At 42.7% G+C, this 18,344-nt stretch overlaps 2 protein-coding genes across 2 annotated transcripts; both read right to left on the bottom strand.

Annotated features, from left to right (window-relative positions):
- Nucleotides 1-441: 441 nt before the first annotated feature.
- LOC118213982 (5-hydroxytryptamine receptor 5A-like) lies at nt 442-5,583 on the bottom strand. Its single transcript, XM_035393289.1, has 2 exons — nt 4,860-5,583; nt 442-1,833 (listed from the first exon to the last, which is right to left on the bottom strand). Exons 1-2 carry the CDS (start codon nt 5,559-5,561, stop codon nt 1,498-1,500), a joined length of 1,038 nt encoding a protein of 345 aa, XP_035249180.1. The 5' UTR covers nt 5,562-5,583; the 3' UTR covers nt 442-1,497.
- An 869-nt stretch (nt 5,584-6,452) lies between these two features.
- On the bottom strand, nt 6,453-17,476 carry ddx18 (DEAD (Asp-Glu-Ala-Asp) box polypeptide 18). Its single transcript, XM_035393286.1, has 14 exons — nt 17,319-17,476; nt 16,567-16,755; nt 16,111-16,326; nt 15,668-15,803; nt 14,907-15,007; nt 14,302-14,501; nt 13,940-14,054; nt 13,087-13,226; nt 12,131-12,292; nt 11,434-11,586; nt 11,069-11,182; nt 10,550-10,606; nt 9,648-9,825; nt 6,453-7,647 (listed from the first exon to the last, which is right to left on the bottom strand). Exons 1-14 carry the CDS (start codon nt 17,425-17,427, stop codon nt 7,502-7,504), a joined length of 2,016 nt encoding a protein of 671 aa, XP_035249177.1. The 5' UTR covers nt 17,428-17,476; the 3' UTR covers nt 6,453-7,501.
- Nucleotides 17,477-18,344: the final 868 nt, after the last annotated feature.

The raw sequence follows: 18,344 nt of genomic DNA, 5'->3' as shown, positions 1-18,344 counted from the left end.
CATTTCATTAACCGCTTACCTCATCCCACAGGATCTCTGTGAGATGTGAAAATGGGACCCGGTATTCAGTGCTAGGTGCACTTGGCAATCTAGACAATTCATTACATAGCGATCTTGGTCAGGCCGCATTCTGTCTTAACACATATGATGGTGTTTACGCCCCCTTGGGGCTTCAATAAGGACGCAAGAGGTTCTCCAAGTTCAGCCAGTGGTATTAGCACATCCTTTGCAAAAATGCTAGAACCAGAAAAGTCTGATCTTTGCAGGACCTGCATACCACTTATTCTGAGCGTTAAATATCAGACTAGATCCACTGAAACCTTTTCGGTAGACTTGTAAATTTGCTCCATTGTGACTTGTTTTCTTTGTCATGCAGCAAAATAACTTTGAGATTAGCTGGGAAATGCGTCTGCCAGGGAAAAAAATCTTGAAATTGCTCAAGTCGCTTTTATTTTGTCAGGCTTTATTTCTTTTAAATGTGGTTTGTTACAAACTATACAGCGCCTACACACAAAGTCCAGAAAATATGCTTCTACTATGTTTTTTTCAGTTCACATAATGATGACATCGTAACCAGTAACTACATTCCCCTTTGCATTTTCCTGGCAACTGTTTTTGGAGCACCAGAACCAGTCAGTTTTATTTGTGCATAAAACATTAAAGACAGGTTTTTCCAAATTGCTTATGAAGTAGTATCACATGATTTAAGAATCTTGGTTGTAGTCCCCGGGTCAACAGCCCTGGTACTGGAAAGCCGTAGTGTCTAGTTTCTGTTTTTAACTTCAAATCAGCAAATAATTCAGACCCAAGAAACCAGGTGAGATGCACTGTGTAATGAACTGCTTTAGTTGATCAATTAAGTCCTGAGTATTAATGAAAATCAGCGGGTCTCCAGTAACAGGGTTGGGAAACTGTTTTAGTCAATCACAACTCTATCATCAAGCATGTAAGATTCTTTTATTTTTTTGATGTGACGGTGTGTGAATTGCAATGTTTCCCTTTTGCCTTGATTTGAATTTAGACAAGTTGACTGTCAAGTAACTTGATCTCTTGCTTTTATGTACAAAAAGCCTGGTTCTATTTGGCTCATTAAACAAAATTCAGAAATGAATAAGTTACAAATTCACACTGATAGAACTGTAGCTAATACTAAATTAATTAAACAGCTAAGTATATCAGAGTAATAATTACGATTATATCTACAAATAAATTAAATAGGAAATGATCTAGTCCGTTCACAGCTACAATAAGAATGATCATTTACAAATATTTTTCTTGCAAAGTAGTGGCATATGATTGTAGTACTACTGATCAAACTACAATCTGGTTTCCTTGTGTACCAATTTATCCAGCCTCTGACTGCAATTCTGATGGTAAGATTTAAATTCCAAGGGTTCCTCCGCGTTATTAATAATAATAATTTGGAAAGAGTGTGTGTGTGCAAGCATTAACGTTGTCCTTTGGCAAGTTCTTTTGAGGCCATGCCCGCTCGCCCCCTCACCTCTGCTTGGTGAAGAGGCTCCGGAAGGCGCTGTTGTAGCTCTTGTTGAAGGCGGTGTAGATGAGAGGGTTGAAGAAAGAGTTGGAGTAGCCCAGCCAGAGGAAGACGCTCTTGCAGAGGGGGGGCACCACGTTGCATGAGCAGAGGGGGCCCAGCAGCTCGGTCACAAAGAAGGGGATCCAGCAGAGGACGAAGACGCCGATGAGGAGGCCCACCGTCAGCGCGGCCCGCCGCTCCTTCTGCTCGCGCCACGTCTCACCGTCCGTCTGAAAGGCCACGCCCGCATGCCGGGCCGCAAAGGCCACCTGGGGAACGTGGGCAGCCTCCTTCACCTGCAGTACAGGGGGAGAAACCAATGTTTTTTGTTGTTTTGAGTTTGAGTTGAGTTGTTTTGATGAGTGCATCCTATTTTTGAAAATCTCTTGCATAGAAGGGTCCCCGTTCACAAATCAGGTATCTTAGTGGTGGCAACACAAAATTGCAGCTTCAGAACATGATTGTGCATGTGTCTGCACCTAGCCAATAAAACATACATCAAAAATAACTAAGTTACTGAATTCTGAATGGGGAAATGAACAGTAGTGCATGCCTGTGTCTATAGGGTCAATCACCCTTGTGCTTGAAGTCTACAGCATCCACAACTCTACTGAATCATGGTCCAGAATTGGAGTTCAGTGTACCTCTACTGTTATCTGGGTAAGTCGACTGAACATTAATGTTTTTTCTGAGTTACATGCTAATCGTTCTAAGTAGATTGACACTTGGAAAATCAAGTTTCTATCAGCCACTGTTGAGAGATGTCTCTAGAAACTCAGAACCATGGTTATGAAAGTCTGGGATTGAACACCACCAATTCGTGCAGTCAGTCCTTTAAAAAATACTCTTTGTTCTCCAGCAGTCCACCAGCTATGCTTTGAGGTCTTTGGACTAGGACCAATAGACTGCAACACATACAGACCAGATGCAGGCTAATAGCAGTTGCGCAGTTCTCCATAAAAGCAGCAATGGCCCATTCAGGTAAGCAATACCCTTCTGAGTGAAACCCACCTCTCAGGCTGACACTACAGCTAACTATCTATAAAATCCTCTCTTAAAACAGTCACTTAAAGGATAGCTTGAGATTACATTTTTTACTATGAAAACAAGGGCTATACACAATGAAATGTTGAGTAGTGAAGGGGTCATGAAAGGTAAATTGAGAGCATTTTCTTTTCTTGGAACATAAGCGTGGATGTGCATGCAGCTGCTGCCATCACAGCTTCCTTTGTAGCCAACACACAGACATTGCATGAAGAAAAGGACTTTGGGATATCACTTTGCTCTCAAATTCACATAATAGGCTCAAACAAAGTGGGTATTGTAAGATATGATTAACACATAAACCCCAAATGTAATTCCATGACCTGAGACAGTCAAATATAGTGATGTTGTGTGAACACACACATCTAAATACTGAGAAAAGTTTCAGAAAAGGGTGTGCAACAAGTGAATAATCTTTTCAGGACTTTGTGCCAATTTCTGCCACTAATTATTTAATAAGGTCAATCATATCTTGATGTGACATTTGTAGCAGCAGCTGCAGCCACAGATTGCATGTGTATCCTAAAGATTTTACTGTTTTCAAGAACGGGAGTCAACCAGTGTAGCCTACAGAGCTGTCAGAAAACTAAAACTACGGTAATTGGTTGGAACAAAAGATGAGATCTCCAGGTTCAGAGTTATGCACTCCTAGTTTAGAGGGAGGGCTTAGGGTCTGGTTCAGAATACTGCACTAATATTTTGGCTGAATGTTGCCTAGGAGGCTTGATTTTCAATCCTTGATCATAGCATCTTTGATTTTGCTTCTCAATCATTCATTCAGTTTATCCCATTCATTCAAACAAATATGTTCGCTGAGCAGATTGGTTGTTGAAAGGCAGGATATATAAGGATAAGAACACAAGAAGATCCATCTGGAAGAAATGTCCGGACTAGAGGTGGGAGTAAACCCTTGGTAGGCAGGCCTTCACTGATTTCTGGTTCTTGGTGTATTCCTGGGGTGCATAGGGGCCGATCCATTTAAGGATTTCAACCCAACTTCTGTTGCCAATTATTTATTTTAATAATGTACTTTTTCTGATTTTTACATTTTTTTATATTGAGCTAAAGCTGAAGACTTCACACATATCCTTGGTGAAAAGAGTTTACTGTGGGCTGATGCAGGGGTAAACAAACATTGCTATATAAACAGCCGTTCAGAAAACTAAGCTACGGTAATTAGTTGGAACAAAAATCAGCACACACACCAGCCCTCAAGGACTATAGCTGTGCACCCCTATTAAGCAATAACTAAAATAGAATTTATGAATATATGGCAATGATATTATTGTTATCCAATACATTGTCCTAGGGATGCTATCCTTCATTTCAAATGTGAAATTTGAACTTATATTATACATTCTATTCATTCTTATCATTGGATTGTCCAACATCTTGTGTGAGATCTCACACTGCCATTTCAGGAGCAGAATACTCACGGCGACAGCCTTTCAATAAACAGCTTAACTCTCAGTGTGTCTGCAGCCGCAGGAAATTGCTTCTATCCCCAACCTTGAATACAATAGACAACACTCCTCTCACATGATATTCCCCTGGCTTCCATCTGTCAATATTGCCTTCTCCAAGACTCACGCTAATTTATAAATCTGCCAAATTGCCCTCCGGCTCTTGGCTGCAGGATAACGTACCAGTTCATGTACAACTTTTAATCTCTGCAGTCTATCCCAAGGAATAGGGGAATACAGCAACAACCAACTTAATGGATATACAGTGGGCTCCATAATGTTTGGGACAAAGACATATTATTTACTTGTTTTAACTTTGCTCACCACAATTTTATATTTGCAATAAACAATACACGTGCTGTTAAAGTACAGATTTTATTAAAGGTTATTTTAATACATTTTGGTTTCACCATGCAGAAATAACAGCCTTTTTTTTTACACCCCCCCCCACCATAATGCATGGGATAGAACATTGCAAATAATTCGTTAGAAAACATGTATCACTCGAGACAATATGTCTAACTCTCAAGACTCTTGAAGCACCTAAATTGTATGCTGCTAAATACATGGCAAATGTGTGGACACGTCTCATTGCAGCAGAACTGTAACGTTTTAAGTTTTTTTTTTTTAACTTTTTACTATAATAGCTTCTAATGGTCTTCTATAATTAACTTTTATGGTAAGATTTTTTGGAGTCTCGAGTATTTAAAGTGCAAAAACACTACGCATTATGATAGCGACTGAAAATACTCCGGAAATTGAGCAGTTTCCAGCGAGCGCGTATTAGGAGTCTATAAGAGACGTGTATACATTACCTGTACAACTCCTGGCATGGGGATAACCTCGTTCCTCTTTAGACTGCCAATTCTAAGTTTCGCGGCTTTGTAAATTTTCCAGTATACAAAGAGAACGACAGACAGGGGCACGTAAAACGCCCCAAAAGTGGAGAAAACAGTGTATGACGGCTCCTGACTGACTTGGCAGTTCTCCTCGTCCGCAGCGTAAGTTTCTCCCCATCCGAACTGTGGCGATATAGATATCACTGCGGACAGAGCCCATGTCATGGCTATCATGATGGTTGATATTTTCTTCCTTGCTTTTAGAGTGTACTCCAAGTGGCGCGTAATAGACCAGTATCGGTCCAGGGCGATGGCAGTGACATTCCAGATGCTAGCGGTGCAGCACAGGACGTCGAACGAGATCCAGACGTCGCAAAGGACTCTTCCGAAACGCCATCTTCTCTCCGACAGCTCGTTGACAAGGCTCAGGGGCATCACAAGAGCCGCCACCATCACATCGGATACTGCCATTGATGCAACCAAATTGTGGGGCACTCTGTGGAACGTCTTTACCCTCAATATCGTCACGAGTACCAACAGGTTCCACAAAAAAGTCGCGATTATCAGTATAACTATCAACGTCAGGATAAGAACACTGAACATTGAGAAGGTGAGCCTTCGGGGTATGTTTTCGTCCGAGCTGGTGTTTACCCGCACTGTCAAGTTAAACTTCTCCATGGTGGAATTCCTTACTCTGTCTCGTGCGCGTAAAGTTCACAATGTGCCAGGAATTCAGCACGCTGTGAGGATTATTACTGAGTTTGAGAGAAACGATGTCGTGAGCCGAAGGAAAAACTGGCCATCACTTTTCCTGTCATCGAAGTGATTCTCTCTCACCTAGGACTCTGGGGTAACTGAGCATTTATTTAAGCAATGCCACCTCCTGCGCGCGCTTGTCATCATCCGACCGCACCACTGAGAGACAGTCTTGTGATCTTATTTCCATTTCAGAGCTTTTTATCAAGATAATTTGGAGGCTGTTGGCTACACACTGAGAAGCGCAATCAGACATATGAGGCTAAATGCAAATACATCGGAAACATAGGCGGCATAGGAGATAAAAGGACATCAACGCAATTATCCCGATCGCGGATCATGACTACGTCAAACATCAGTTGCTCCGAGAGCTCAATTATTTCAGTATCACTGGTCCTTCTAATTCGCATCAAATCCAGATTATTCGTTAACCACTATTTTCTGACAAATTCCAGGAACCACTTAACTAAATTCCCGTTACTAGAAACTATGGGGAAAAAACCCAGGAAAAAATCACTGCCGAATAATGAATACTAGCACGCCTGTTTCAACTGCCATGCAAACTGCAGCACGATTGGATGAAAAAAAGAGGGACGCTGCAAGGAATTTTCAGTACGCTACCTCTAATGACAGAAAAATGAGCTAATTTCTGAGGGGGATCATTTTCAAACGTCGTTCAAGTGAAATGTAGTGTAATCTTCACGTCCACATCGAGATAAAATTATTTTTTCTTGAGCAACGTTCCACAAGCCGCATCATATGAAGTATTGGAAGCTGCTGTCTTTATAGGACACATTACAAAGACCAGAAAAAGACGATATTTAAGGGAGATTTTAATAAAGCAATGTATTAAACATTTCTGTGTTCAAATATCATAACACTAATTGCTCCACAACACATCCATGGCATATGTTAGTTTCCAGAAAACTACAGCATTTTCAGGTAAATATTAATCTATACATGTTCTCGTAAAAATAAAAATAAAATCAATTAAGGGAATGCTAGTATTTGCGATTCATCTGCGACCATAGCCATAAAGACAAATAACATCCCGCACAAGTTTACACTGACTGACATTTTGCTGCCGTCTGCTTTAATGGGAAAACACCTTGCATATTAAATTGAAGATAATCTCCAGTTTGGATTACAGGAATCCCCTCACCAGCTGGTCTGAAATTTAATTACCAATACCTCAAATGTCAAATATTCAACTAGCTCGATCTTATGTAGGGGGACGTAAAATCTCAATAACTGTAGGGAATCCAATTAATTTTTATCACACCGGCATGTTAACCATTTCTAACGAGGTGCTGGAATTACTAGTCCTAAAGTAGTGGAATTTTGGGTAATGCTCTTCTGCCCAATAAACCCCTATCAGAGGAAGAAGCAGGGAAGATATATTCTAATCCAGTATTTCCCAAACTAATAGCCCCCAATTCACTTAAGGAGATCAAATTAATCGTCTATTCTGCACAGTTCAAATACTTTATCAAAATAACTGCCTACAAACATGTTACAGTTGTGTTCTGACCAATAGTTTTGGAGCCACTGATCTACACATACCTTTGGGATCATCCACATCACCTTTCAGTGAAAAGGATCACAGCACAGAGGTCAAGAAAACCTATAGATAAATATTTAGTCATAGATGCACTTCTCTGAAAAAATCTACACTGAAATATGCACCACCACAGTGCAAAAAGGAATCGCAACATTATTTTGGAGAACACTCTGGGCCCATCCTGGTCCATCGTGACAGACAGTACATGTGCAGGCCTTCTAGAGTGACAGGAGATTGTGGCAGTGGGCCCTCGATGGGTTGGCCTCTGTAACCACACTGGAGGCTGGACCAACCGGCCACCTCACCGGGAGAACTGCCTCTTGTCAGCCTTGCCCTTGTTGACGTGCTTGAAGATCTTTGACTTGTTGACGTTTTTGGACTTCTGGTAGCCGAAACCGCCGCCTCCCCCACGCTTCTGCATCTTCACGCCTTTGCTGCTGTGGACATCTGGTGAGGGAAGCTGGGTTAAGGGAAGCCACTGCAGAACACTGGCACTCACTGGGTCAGGACAGACACAGCCAGGGAAAGCACTCTGGCGCTCCCTTAATCAAGCTATTACACGCTAACCTTCTGAGGCAACAATGCACATTTACTTTTGAGTCTTGGAGGGCCAAAGTACAAAGCCTTGGTACTTGTGATGCTTAAAGCCCTGGATGGCCCTGCGGTCTGGTATTTAATCTGGACCATGCTAGTGCCAACGGTAGCTCGTAGCCAGGCAAGGTAACACACACAACTAGCATTACGATGGAACGTAATGGTTTCAGTCGGCCCGGATGACAGCATCTTACACACCAGAAACCCCTCACTGGTCAGTCGGGTGTCCACTAATCTGCCTGTTAAGCTGCAAATGAAGGGCCGTCCTCTGACTAAGGTCTGTGTGAGCCCGACTTGCAAACAGCGGTGTGATAAGAAGCAGTGGCTGACATTGCATGCTTTGTAGGAGAGCACACACTTGTCTGCACTCTCCCACGCAGTTAAATATGCCTGGACATTGCAAACTGGGGAGAGAAAGGAGTAGGGAAGCTTAAAAACATCTTATTTCCTCCTAATGCTTACCAGTTATGGCCTGAATAACACAAATTTTTTGTTCTCGCCTACAGTGCAGCAAGAGGAATTTCACCCTCTCACCTGAAATCTATTATGGGCCTCCTGCCAGACCACTCTGCTGTGCATCCACTGTCTCTTCCCTAAAAGGTCCTCCTCCTCAGTCACGTCTCTTCTCTACTGACGCCCACAGAGGTGGAATGAACTCCCCGCTAGTCAATAAAGCACAGTTACTTAGTTACCCATTTATACTGCATATTGGCTCAACTAATGCTGAAATCTGAGCACTGAGAATGGATTTACTACCACTACCTCTGCTACAATTAACACTGTATCCCCAAACCCTCTCGTACCTCTATGGCCATTGACATTATACCGTAGGTTCATGTCCTGAACACTACTATAGTTTGTGGCATTGATGCCTTGGCATCAGCTCTGCCATTGCCTGCCATTGTGCCTTTGTGAGTAGCAATCGAACTGTCAATCCAAGGAAACAATATGTCCAACAAGAGTAAAGATTCAGTCAAGCCCCTAAACAGACATATTTTGTGCCAAATTTTTCCAGAACATCTTCCTACTTGGCTGAGCAGATAGTTTACACAACGACTGTGAGGCCTGCATGGCTACACATTGGATGCTTCCACCGTTCCATTGCACACCAAGCAAAAAGCAACAGCTTCCTGGCTAAACAGCCATTTGCAGTCCTAGAAAACCATGAGTGCATCTTGCCAATCGGATAGTAAATCAAAGCTAAGACACAGCAAACAACCGAGGAACAGACACTCTTTTGAAAATGGCCATTTGCTTTTCAGTTGGTTTTTTTCCCAGCATACCGTCAGGTCTTTTCAAAAGAACTAGATGCCAGTGGGGCTGGTAGGGGGGCGTGAATGACACAGTAATAGCTGAAATATTTTCAGTGTTCGGTCTCCCTTCTCTCTGCGAAGCGCTACACTGTCGCTCCGCTCGACGCCGCTGCCAGCTCTCCAGAGACGATAACGTCTTTCACGGCACGTCACTGTCTGTCTGGCTAAACTCCACACCACCCAGAACGCTATACCAGATCTTAACACATATTAATGCAGGATTCACAAACCAATACTGGTTTTTTATTTCCCATGTCTATTCATGGATTTTTCTTGCTTGTATTTCCCCTCTAAATGATTAGCTATCAGCACATCAATACTGCAAGACATTGTACACAAAGCTGGTGTCAACATACCAGACAGATGCACCTTGCTCACTGTAATGGTTTTTAAAAAAATGTATGGCAATTTCAAGGACGCTTGGTTATCGGACCACTTATCATGACTTTATCGTGACTTTTCAGGTTGAAAATATAAGTACGGGTAATCCTGTTGATAGGCAAAAAAGAGGTCCGTTTGTTTTGCAGGTAGAAAGGATACTGAGGTCGACATACGGTGGCACTTTGAACCCAAAGGACACCGCCACCATGGGGAGGTTGAGGGTGTTGACACTGTAGATCTGTTTGAGGGAGTGCGAGTCGTACGCCCGCACGTAAGACTTGTAGGCCTCCTGGGCTGATTTATGCAGGTAGTAGTTCTTCTCAATCAGTTTCTCCAGCTGCAGACAGACACACAGACACATTAGTGTTCAAGGACAACATCCATTCAGCACATCAGCATTTAGCCACTGCAGTATTACAAGGATAGTTCACCAACTGAACGATATTTTAGGATATTTTAGTGCAACGTTCCACCTTTTAATCATGATTGTAAAAAAAGCATTCTGTGATATCCCCCAGCACTTGTACACACAGTCTAGTTCCTCTTCGCACAACATTAATTTATCGTTCTGCACAGTTTGTCCCGTATTCCTGCAGATGTGGAATTAAGTACTACCTCACATTAGAGCAAAATGATTACCCTACCACAGCAGCTGTAATTAGCCAACATTACATAAAGTGGGCTCTTCAAACAAACAACAAAAACTGTCAATCTTCACAATGGTACGTGGGTGGAATTTTGTGGAACTCCATTGAATGGTTTATTTTAAAGTTGTAAAGCGCAACTTGGTTTGTTCGGTTGCCTATCCTGTCCATCAGATAGGTTAATGACCTGGGCTTTAACAGAACATCACCCAGTGGCATGCAGTAGCAACTTCATCGTAGATTAGTAATGCATACCCTTTTGAAATTCACTTGAAAGTATTTACGTTACCACGACTCATCCCAAACACTGCTTTTATTTTCAGGAACTTTGACTGGACTCAACATGTTTTTGGACATTACACCTTGGCCATACATAATCACTCTTCACTAATGAACAGTGCAAAACTAAAGGCATACCTGGGACTGAATGTCCGATATCTTACTCCAGGAGAACTCAAACTCGCTCAGTGGTACCTGCACAAAGGTGAAACAAAGGTCAATAATATACGACTAAAAATTAAACGGGTCATTTTTGCATGCAGTTTTGTCTGTCCTGGGAGTAAAACCATGAGACCTGGGTCCTGTATCATGAAGCAGGATTACTGAGTTTGCTGGGTAACTGCACTAATTAAAACCTGGAACCCTCCACATCTGGAACATGGACTGAAGTAAAAAGAGCTGTTCTGGGTTTTACTCAGTGCAGTTATCCAGCTAAATTGCATCATAATACAGGCCCCAGTTATCCTTGACACAGAGTGTAGAATACAACCTCTATACTTAATAAGCCAACATAAGTATTACATAAGTTTCAGTGTGTTTTTGATTAGCCCAGAGTTTATGTGCAGTGAAGGATATGTGAAATATTTAGAGAAGATTCTGGTGACCTATAGTCACTATGATGGCTGGTATGAGGGCACTCAGGGTCAGTTACATCACCTTGGCCTGTTTCAGGAAACGCAGGAAGCCCAGCTCTTCAGGCCTCAGAATCAGGAGGGCGTGGCCTCTTCCGTCAATCCCACGAGCCGTTCGCCCGACCCGGTGGATGTATTCCTGGGAAAGAGAGGATGGAAATTAATTCCCCCCACGCAACTTTAGGGAAACTACACAGGAACATTAGAAGTTGATCTTTCTGATCTTGCGTTTGAGAAGTTGAAGGCAGATTCCATACTGAAAGCAGGAAGTTTCCTCTCCCTGCTGAGATGCTGGCAGCGATTAAGACCAGGCCTAACACGTCTGCCTCTTGTTTTCCGTGCCTAAAGTCACATTATTCCCCGTCTCCTTGGTACAGGTGTCCCGGTTACCTTGGGGTCGTCCGGTGGGTCGTACTGGACGATCCAGTCCACCTCGGGGATGTCCAGCCCACGGGCCGCCACGTCGGTACACAGGAGGATGCCTGAGTCCGCGTTGCAGAACTGGAAGAAGGTGGTGGTGCGCTTGGTCTGCTTCATTTTGCCCTGCAAGGCGCCATCACATCACAGCGCATTACACACCCTACGCAGCATTACACCCTAGTTACATGATACTGTGCAGCAGTGCGGCATTACAACCAAATGACATGCATTACAGCCCACTGTGCTGTATTAATTCAGTAACATTGCTTTAATCCTGATCTTGTTGCACTGGCTTTAATTCTGCCAATGTAACAGGATCAGGATTAAGGCAATCAAGCTACATCACCTGTCTGCTTAGCAGACACCCAAACACGGGACAACTGGGTCCATCACGCATGTAGGCAACATCCCGAGCTGAAGAGCCAAATATTCTGAATGTGAGACTTAAAGAAGGCCACTGCCTTACCCTCTGCAACACACCCAACGATCAGCTACAAAGCATTAAGCTCGTACATGTGTAGGTATGTGTAATATGCATACGATGTAGCAGAAAGAAAGGATGCCATAACCTTTGTTATGTTCACAGCCATGTAACATTTTAACTTATTCTGAACCAGCCATTTCAGACAGTTTGTAAGCAAGTCAGGTGAGGTCAAAGATCACTCACGTGAATAGCCATGACAGGCAGGTCGATGTAGTTGAGGAGCTCATAGTGGAACTTGACCGACATGCAGGAGGAGAAGAAGACCATCAGCTTCTTCTTGCGGTTCTTCTTCAGGAAGGTGAAGAGCAGAAGAAAGCGTTTCTCTGAGGGACACACCACGTAGCCCTGCAAACAAGGTAAATCATTTACACTGGATACTTCAGCATCATCAAAACAGGGAAGGAATAGTCTAAAAAGTAATTGAAAAAATCAACCTAATTAGAATTTTGAACACGACTTGTGAATATTGCATCCAACTGAACCCTTTCAGAGATTCATTTTCAAACGGTTACTGAATCTGCCTGAAAAGGGTCATTTCAAGCACTTTAACAGGACTACCCTGCCATCTAGCTGCCACTGAAACCGAATGGCTATTGCACAGCAGGGATATACTGTAGTCAACAGGCAAAGCAACGCAGACGGTTTCATAAAGAGCGAGGTGGTAGGTGGAGTTCTGAGCATCAGAATCTCCCCCTCAGCCTTACGGATACAACCCAGTTCAGGTGGGATAAGAGGGATTATTTTTACTAAAAAAGGCCAGTTTGACAGCCAGAGGATGGGAGCATCATCATCTCTGTGATAAAGTACCACGATAAATAAGAACCCCTGCTTGCCACCTTCAGAGGTGGAGTAGTTTGTGAAAGCGGAAAGGGTTGAGAAGGGTTGCAGGAGGACAAATGAAAAGGAAATATAACTATGAAATATACTTTCCACTGACATTCACACCAGTCAACATTACACCCAATACATGCATGCTAATAGATAATGCACAAGCATTTGTTCTGACTGATGGTGAAGTAATTTTAATTCCATATTTTGAGATGACTGGCTGTATAAATATACTGGCTCATTACATGGGGCTCAGAAAGGGTGGTAAAACCTCACTGTAAGGGGATCGGCGATCCCAACCGGCCCGTTACCTGCTCCAGGCCGTCCACGGTGGCCGACTCTTTGTTGTCGTCCACGCCCACATACAGGGGCTCCTTCTTCAGCGAGATCCTGGCCAGGTCTTCCACTTTGCGCGTCTGCGTGGCTGAGAACAGCATGGTCTGTCTCCTCTCTGTCGGGGAGAGCGAGAGAATCCACAATATGCGCCATCAATAACACCCGAAGAGCGAGACATTCCGGCTCAAAATAGGACAAGCTGCAAGCGCGCGTCGCGATGCTCGACGTTTCCTCGGCGCGACAAATGACACTTTATAACAAGCTTCCCCGTGAAACTACACCTCGAGGCGGTATTTACTTTGCAGCACATAAATTCATCGAGACAGCATCTTACTGGACCTGCGTGCCAGATTGCGTAGGAGGCATTTGCAACATTTGCTGGTTTCGCCTACGTTAAGATGACTGACATAGTCATGACTGTCGTCATAGCTGTTGGAACACCGATTTTTCAATCAGCAGTCAATTTAGGCCTTGAGAACAGTGTGTGGAGTCCTTAGCCGAATCAGTGATTTTAATTTAATGCCTTAAATGTACAAAAACCACAAAAATCAGCAGACACTGTGGCTCTCTAGGACTGGAGTTTGAGATCCCTGGTGTACGCAAGCACTTTTAAGTCATTAAAGTCATTTCAAGATACAGCATCCCCAAGGACCCATGTTCTCTGCCCAACTGCACTCTACCTGCCATAAATATGACTGAACTCATAACCCGAGGTCATTCCTTTTCATTTCCCCAATTACTCAATCAGTTCTCATTCTTCATTTTATACACAAATCTGCATATTACTCTACAATACCAGAATCCACAAAGTGATTTTATACCACGTACTTGGCAGCAGTTTAATGATTTGCTTCAGTTCCTCTTCAAATCCGACTTCTAGAATACGGTCGGCTTCGTCAATGATCAGACACTGGAGGTTCTTGTACATGAATCCAGCAGTATTCTTTAAAAAGACAAAAGAAAAAAATAAGAGATAACATTTAACCTAAATATCAATTTATTTAAAATACATAATTAATCGACAGTGTACTTTTTCTAATTGTCAAAGCTCTTAAGGGCCCACTACGTTCCTGTTAGACCACGCAAACTCAAGTAAAATACAGTGCTTGTTAAGTTCACACAGCATTGCACATGTATCTTGTATCCAAGGTCTTCCTTAGAAACAGACCCCCAGAGTGGAGTGTGGTTACCTGCAGGTGGTCCAGCAGTCGACCGGGCGTGGCCACCAGGATGTTGACCCCGTTGGCCAGCTTCTGGGCCTCGGCTGAGCGGTTGCTGCCGCCCATGATGAGGCCGTAGGTGTGCACGTGGTGGGTCATCAGCTCCTTCATCACCCCGTATGTCTGCATGGCCAGCTCGCGTGTGGGCGACAGGATGATCACCCCCGTGCCTGGAGGTAGTGGGGGGAAGGGGCTAAATAACACCAAATAACCACCCTCACCTCACACTAGAAACCCCTCCACCTCACATTTAGACTCCTCGCTCTTTTACAGAGTTTAAAACAGTTGGAAAACATCTATAACACTGCAGGACCATGATCTGCGCAGCCCTTCTGTGCACAGACACCAGAAATCCAGACTTCCATTAACGTTACTGACGCTGCAGGTGTGAAAACAGCACTCCCAGTGCACAGCAGTTTGAGCCATTCCAGGTCTCAGTAGGAGTAGGAGTTAGTGCACAAAGCACAGCCCACCAGCAGCTGGTTCCGCTCAGGGTGGAAAGAAAGCACACTGGAATGGTATGGCACTGGGGCTGCCGTTTACCGTCCTATAAGGAGATGGGATAAGTGTCTCACCGTTTCGAGGCATGAACTTCAGTTTATTGATGAGCTCGATGGAAGGAATCAGGAACGCCAGTGTTTTCCCACTGCCCGTTTTGGCTGCAGCCAAGATGTCCCTATAGATCACACATTCCCAACAGCAAGCTCAGATACACAGCCAAGACAAAGCACATCACAGTACAAATAATACAGTATTACACCACAATGAAGGCCTGCCCGAAAAACCATCATACCATTAACCTGATGAAACCTCCGTATAACACGAATAACAGAAGTAGAAACAAATATAGTCTTCTAAAGCATGCAGGTAAGAGCAAATACACTGATGCCGTAAAACCTGCCAAAATCTTTTCTATAAATCAGTTAAAATTCCATGTAGGTTTGGACGCTTGATATGCAGTGCAGCTCTTTCAACTGAACACACACACACGCACATACATAGACACCTGGATAAAATCAGTATGTGTCCTTAAGTTTGGTTCACAATTACACGTATTTTATTGTTCTTGGCACTAGTTTGGCAACTTCAGTGAACAACAAATTTAAATAGCCAAACAGTTTGTGAAGGATAAAGCTAATGCTTGCACTTATTTGTAAGTTAAGTCAAACTCATTACCATATATCTGGAGCGACAGAAGCTGCAAACCCAGCTTTGTAAAACTGAGAAGTTTGATTCTCGCTGGTCCTTTCTGGCATCATGAGCAGAATTATTTCCAAAGGCTGATGTAATGCAAATGCACTTTGGACCAATGGGTTTCTGGGCTGCCAGAACTCACCTGCCTTCCAACAGAGGCCGTATGCTTTTGTGCTGGATCTCGGTCATGTGTTCAAAGCCCATCTCCTTCACGCCCTTCAAAGTACTCTCGCTCACTGCCCCATCCAGGGAGGCAAACGAGGTGTCTTCAAAAGCACCTGCGTGAAAGAGGGAAAGACTGATGAGTGGGCAAACATCGCATGACAAATACTGCACTGGAGGTTTATCCTCAACATGCATCAAGACTAAACCACTCCTGACCACTGCGGAACAGCATTGGCTCAGTGATTAGCAAGCAGCAATTGCACTCTAAAAGGCCAAATTTTGCCTTTTTTTTTTTTTTTTTTTTTACACAACATGTACATTTATATTTCAAGGATATGCACAACTGTCATAGATTAAGGGGCACTGGGCCTCTGTCACAGGCTTTCTTCAACCAAATTAACCAATAATACAGCTATATACCTGTCAGTCCTAAAGGAAGCTGTGGCCCATCCTCATCCTCATCCTCCTCTTCCTCTTCATCCTCATCGTTTGACTTTTTGTCTTTAGATTCCTCCTCCCCATCTTGCTCCTGTCCAGGGTCCACTGCGGTCTCTTCAGCATTCACCTCCTTTTCAGGCTCCATTTCTTCATCCTCCTCTTTCCCCCCCTCATCCTCTGTTTTGGCTTTCTTTACACCTTCAGAAAAACGGCCCCCTCAATAAGAACCATCTCAGATACTCATAAGTGCAATAAATGCTCAGTGAAGATAAGGTCAGGTCTCAAAAGTACAGATAACTGTCTGAAAATATAACGACAAACCTTCAAACAATTACTGTAACATGTATCCGTTAATTAGTCTCAATTATAATATAAAACTAGATAAACAAAACATGGTCCCAATTTGGTTTATACCTGTCGCCACGAAATGTAGCCTACCTGAGACAGAAGCATTGCCGACGAGTTTCCTTTTCTTCTTTTTCTTTTTCACGGAGCTTACGGTCGTATCGCCTGCCTCCGCAGATGCAAGATTTGTGCAGTCTTTCTTTTCCACTATTTTCGCTGCATCTGGCTCAGTCTCTCCGTTGGTTTCAGCATGAAGCTGCTCAGTCACATCACTGACACACTCTAAAATGCGGGGTAACAAGAACCATAAGAGAAAATAGGACGAGAGATCTGAACAGAGGCTTCGAATTACGAACCAACCAAATGGTAACTTCTTCAGGAAATGTTACATGGCAAGCTAGAAAATCAAAAGGATAACGGTGATCGCTATCCATTATAAAGGTGACAAAGATTATCTAGATATCAACACTGCAAACCATATATGAGTCGTCCCAACAAATTGAATACGTCGTCAGTTCATTTAAAAGTAAATTTAAACATGAACAAATTTTAACTTCGTTCAAAGTCCAACACCAGTGTATATAAGAGTTTTAGTATCTCTACTGAACTGGTTCAATTAAATCGGTTTCCAGAAGCCATTTTAGTAAACTGATTATTATTATTAGTTTAGTTTTTACAGTGTAACGATCTAAAAATGAAAATTCCATACTACTGTTGTAAGCGTTAGCTGAATAGTACTAGCTACAACACATGCCAGGCTGACGTTTTAAAACACGACTGAAGCTAGCTCACCATCACATCACGGTTCTTTCGAAGCAAAATAACGTATAAACTGTAAACATTACCATCTTCATCACATTTTTGTTTCTGATTCTTCAGTAAGTTCCGTTTTTTGTTCTTTTCATTCCTTTTCTGAATCTTCTTCCGAAGAAGCTTCATCTGTAGGTCTGCCATGTTTTCCAGAGAACATGTGCAAGAGCGTTCCAGGACCCCCAGTAGTCAATTAGAATGCCTGCGTAAAAAAAATAAAGACCCACTGCTACTGTAGATTTATGCCTGATTAAAAATAAACCATTACCTGAAAGTTTGGACCGTGGCTTACCGGTAAGTACACACACATATGAACGTGCACCACGTATTCACTTTAAAGTATATAGAAAATAATGTTTATATTTTATCTGTATTCTAATTGCACATACACATTTGAAATGGCAGTAGAGGCCAACGGCTAATTAAAATGTAGTAATTATAATCAGTAGCTACTCCAGCTAACACTCATAATTATACAATTAAATCATTTTCGGATTTTCCTAAATGATTTCAAAAGGAACGTCTCCCTATTAAATAAATCCTCTAAGTACATGTGGGCTACATTGTTTTTTTTTAAGTCACGTACAGCTATGGCTGTAGCCTATCCGACTGAAATTTTATTTCGGCACCCCCGAGTCGCTGTGTAGGAAAAAATAGTGTCTGGTGAAAAGAAGCAAAAAAAAAAAAAAATGAAATACGTCACAAGATGGCAGCAAACTCTCAAACTCTAATGGTCTCTGCTTAGCAAGTGGCCAGTGTTGCCGATATGGTGTTTAATTGAATGCAATTCTGACTCATTTGAACAGGCAGGAAATGTTAGGCTACGCTATTTAGTGAAAACGTAGCTCACACGCGGTGACCTTGATGAGTAGTCTTCTGATGGTAACAATTCTATGAAGGTACCTGAATGGGTCAGTTCTGTTAGAAGCATTTTGAATTTCCAACTTCAAAAAGAAAATGAAAAATATTTTTTTTGTGTTGCTTAACTTGAATAAAGAAGATGAAAATAGAATATGCTTGCATACCTCAAAGATCATTCTGTTTGATTTCAGGCTGTTAAG

Source organism: Anguilla anguilla, chromosome 15 (genome assembly GCF_013347855.1).
Source record: "Anguilla anguilla isolate fAngAng1 chromosome 15, fAngAng1.pri, whole genome shotgun sequence".
Classification (NCBI taxonomy): domain Eukaryota; kingdom Metazoa; phylum Chordata; class Actinopteri; order Anguilliformes; family Anguillidae; genus Anguilla; species Anguilla anguilla.
Note: the sequence above shows the minus strand (reverse complement) of the source record. Positions and strands in the feature narration are given on the sequence as shown.

Excerpts from the sequence above, each read along its gene's own strand:
- LOC118213982 (XM_035393289.1), bottom strand. The coding sequence starts at position 5,561 with ATGGAGAAGTTTAACTTGACAGTGCGGGTAAACACCAGCTCGGACGAA. Across the intron at positions 1,834-4,859 it reads CCATGCCAGGAGTTGTACAG|GTGAAGGAGGCTGCCCACGT; the intron begins GTAATGTATACA and ends CCTGTACTGCAG.
- ddx18 (XM_035393286.1), bottom strand. The coding sequence starts at position 17,427 with ATGGCAGACCTACAGATGAAGCTTCTTCGGAAGAAGATTCAGAAAAGG. Across the intron at positions 14,502-14,906 it reads GAAGTTCATGCCTCGAAACG|GCACGGGGGTGATCATCCTG; the intron begins GTGAGACACTTA and ends CACTACCTCCAG. Across the intron at positions 10,607-11,068 it reads GTTTCCTGAAACAGGCCAAG|GTACCACTGAGCGAGTTTGA; the intron begins GTGATGTAACTG and ends ACCTTTGTGCAG.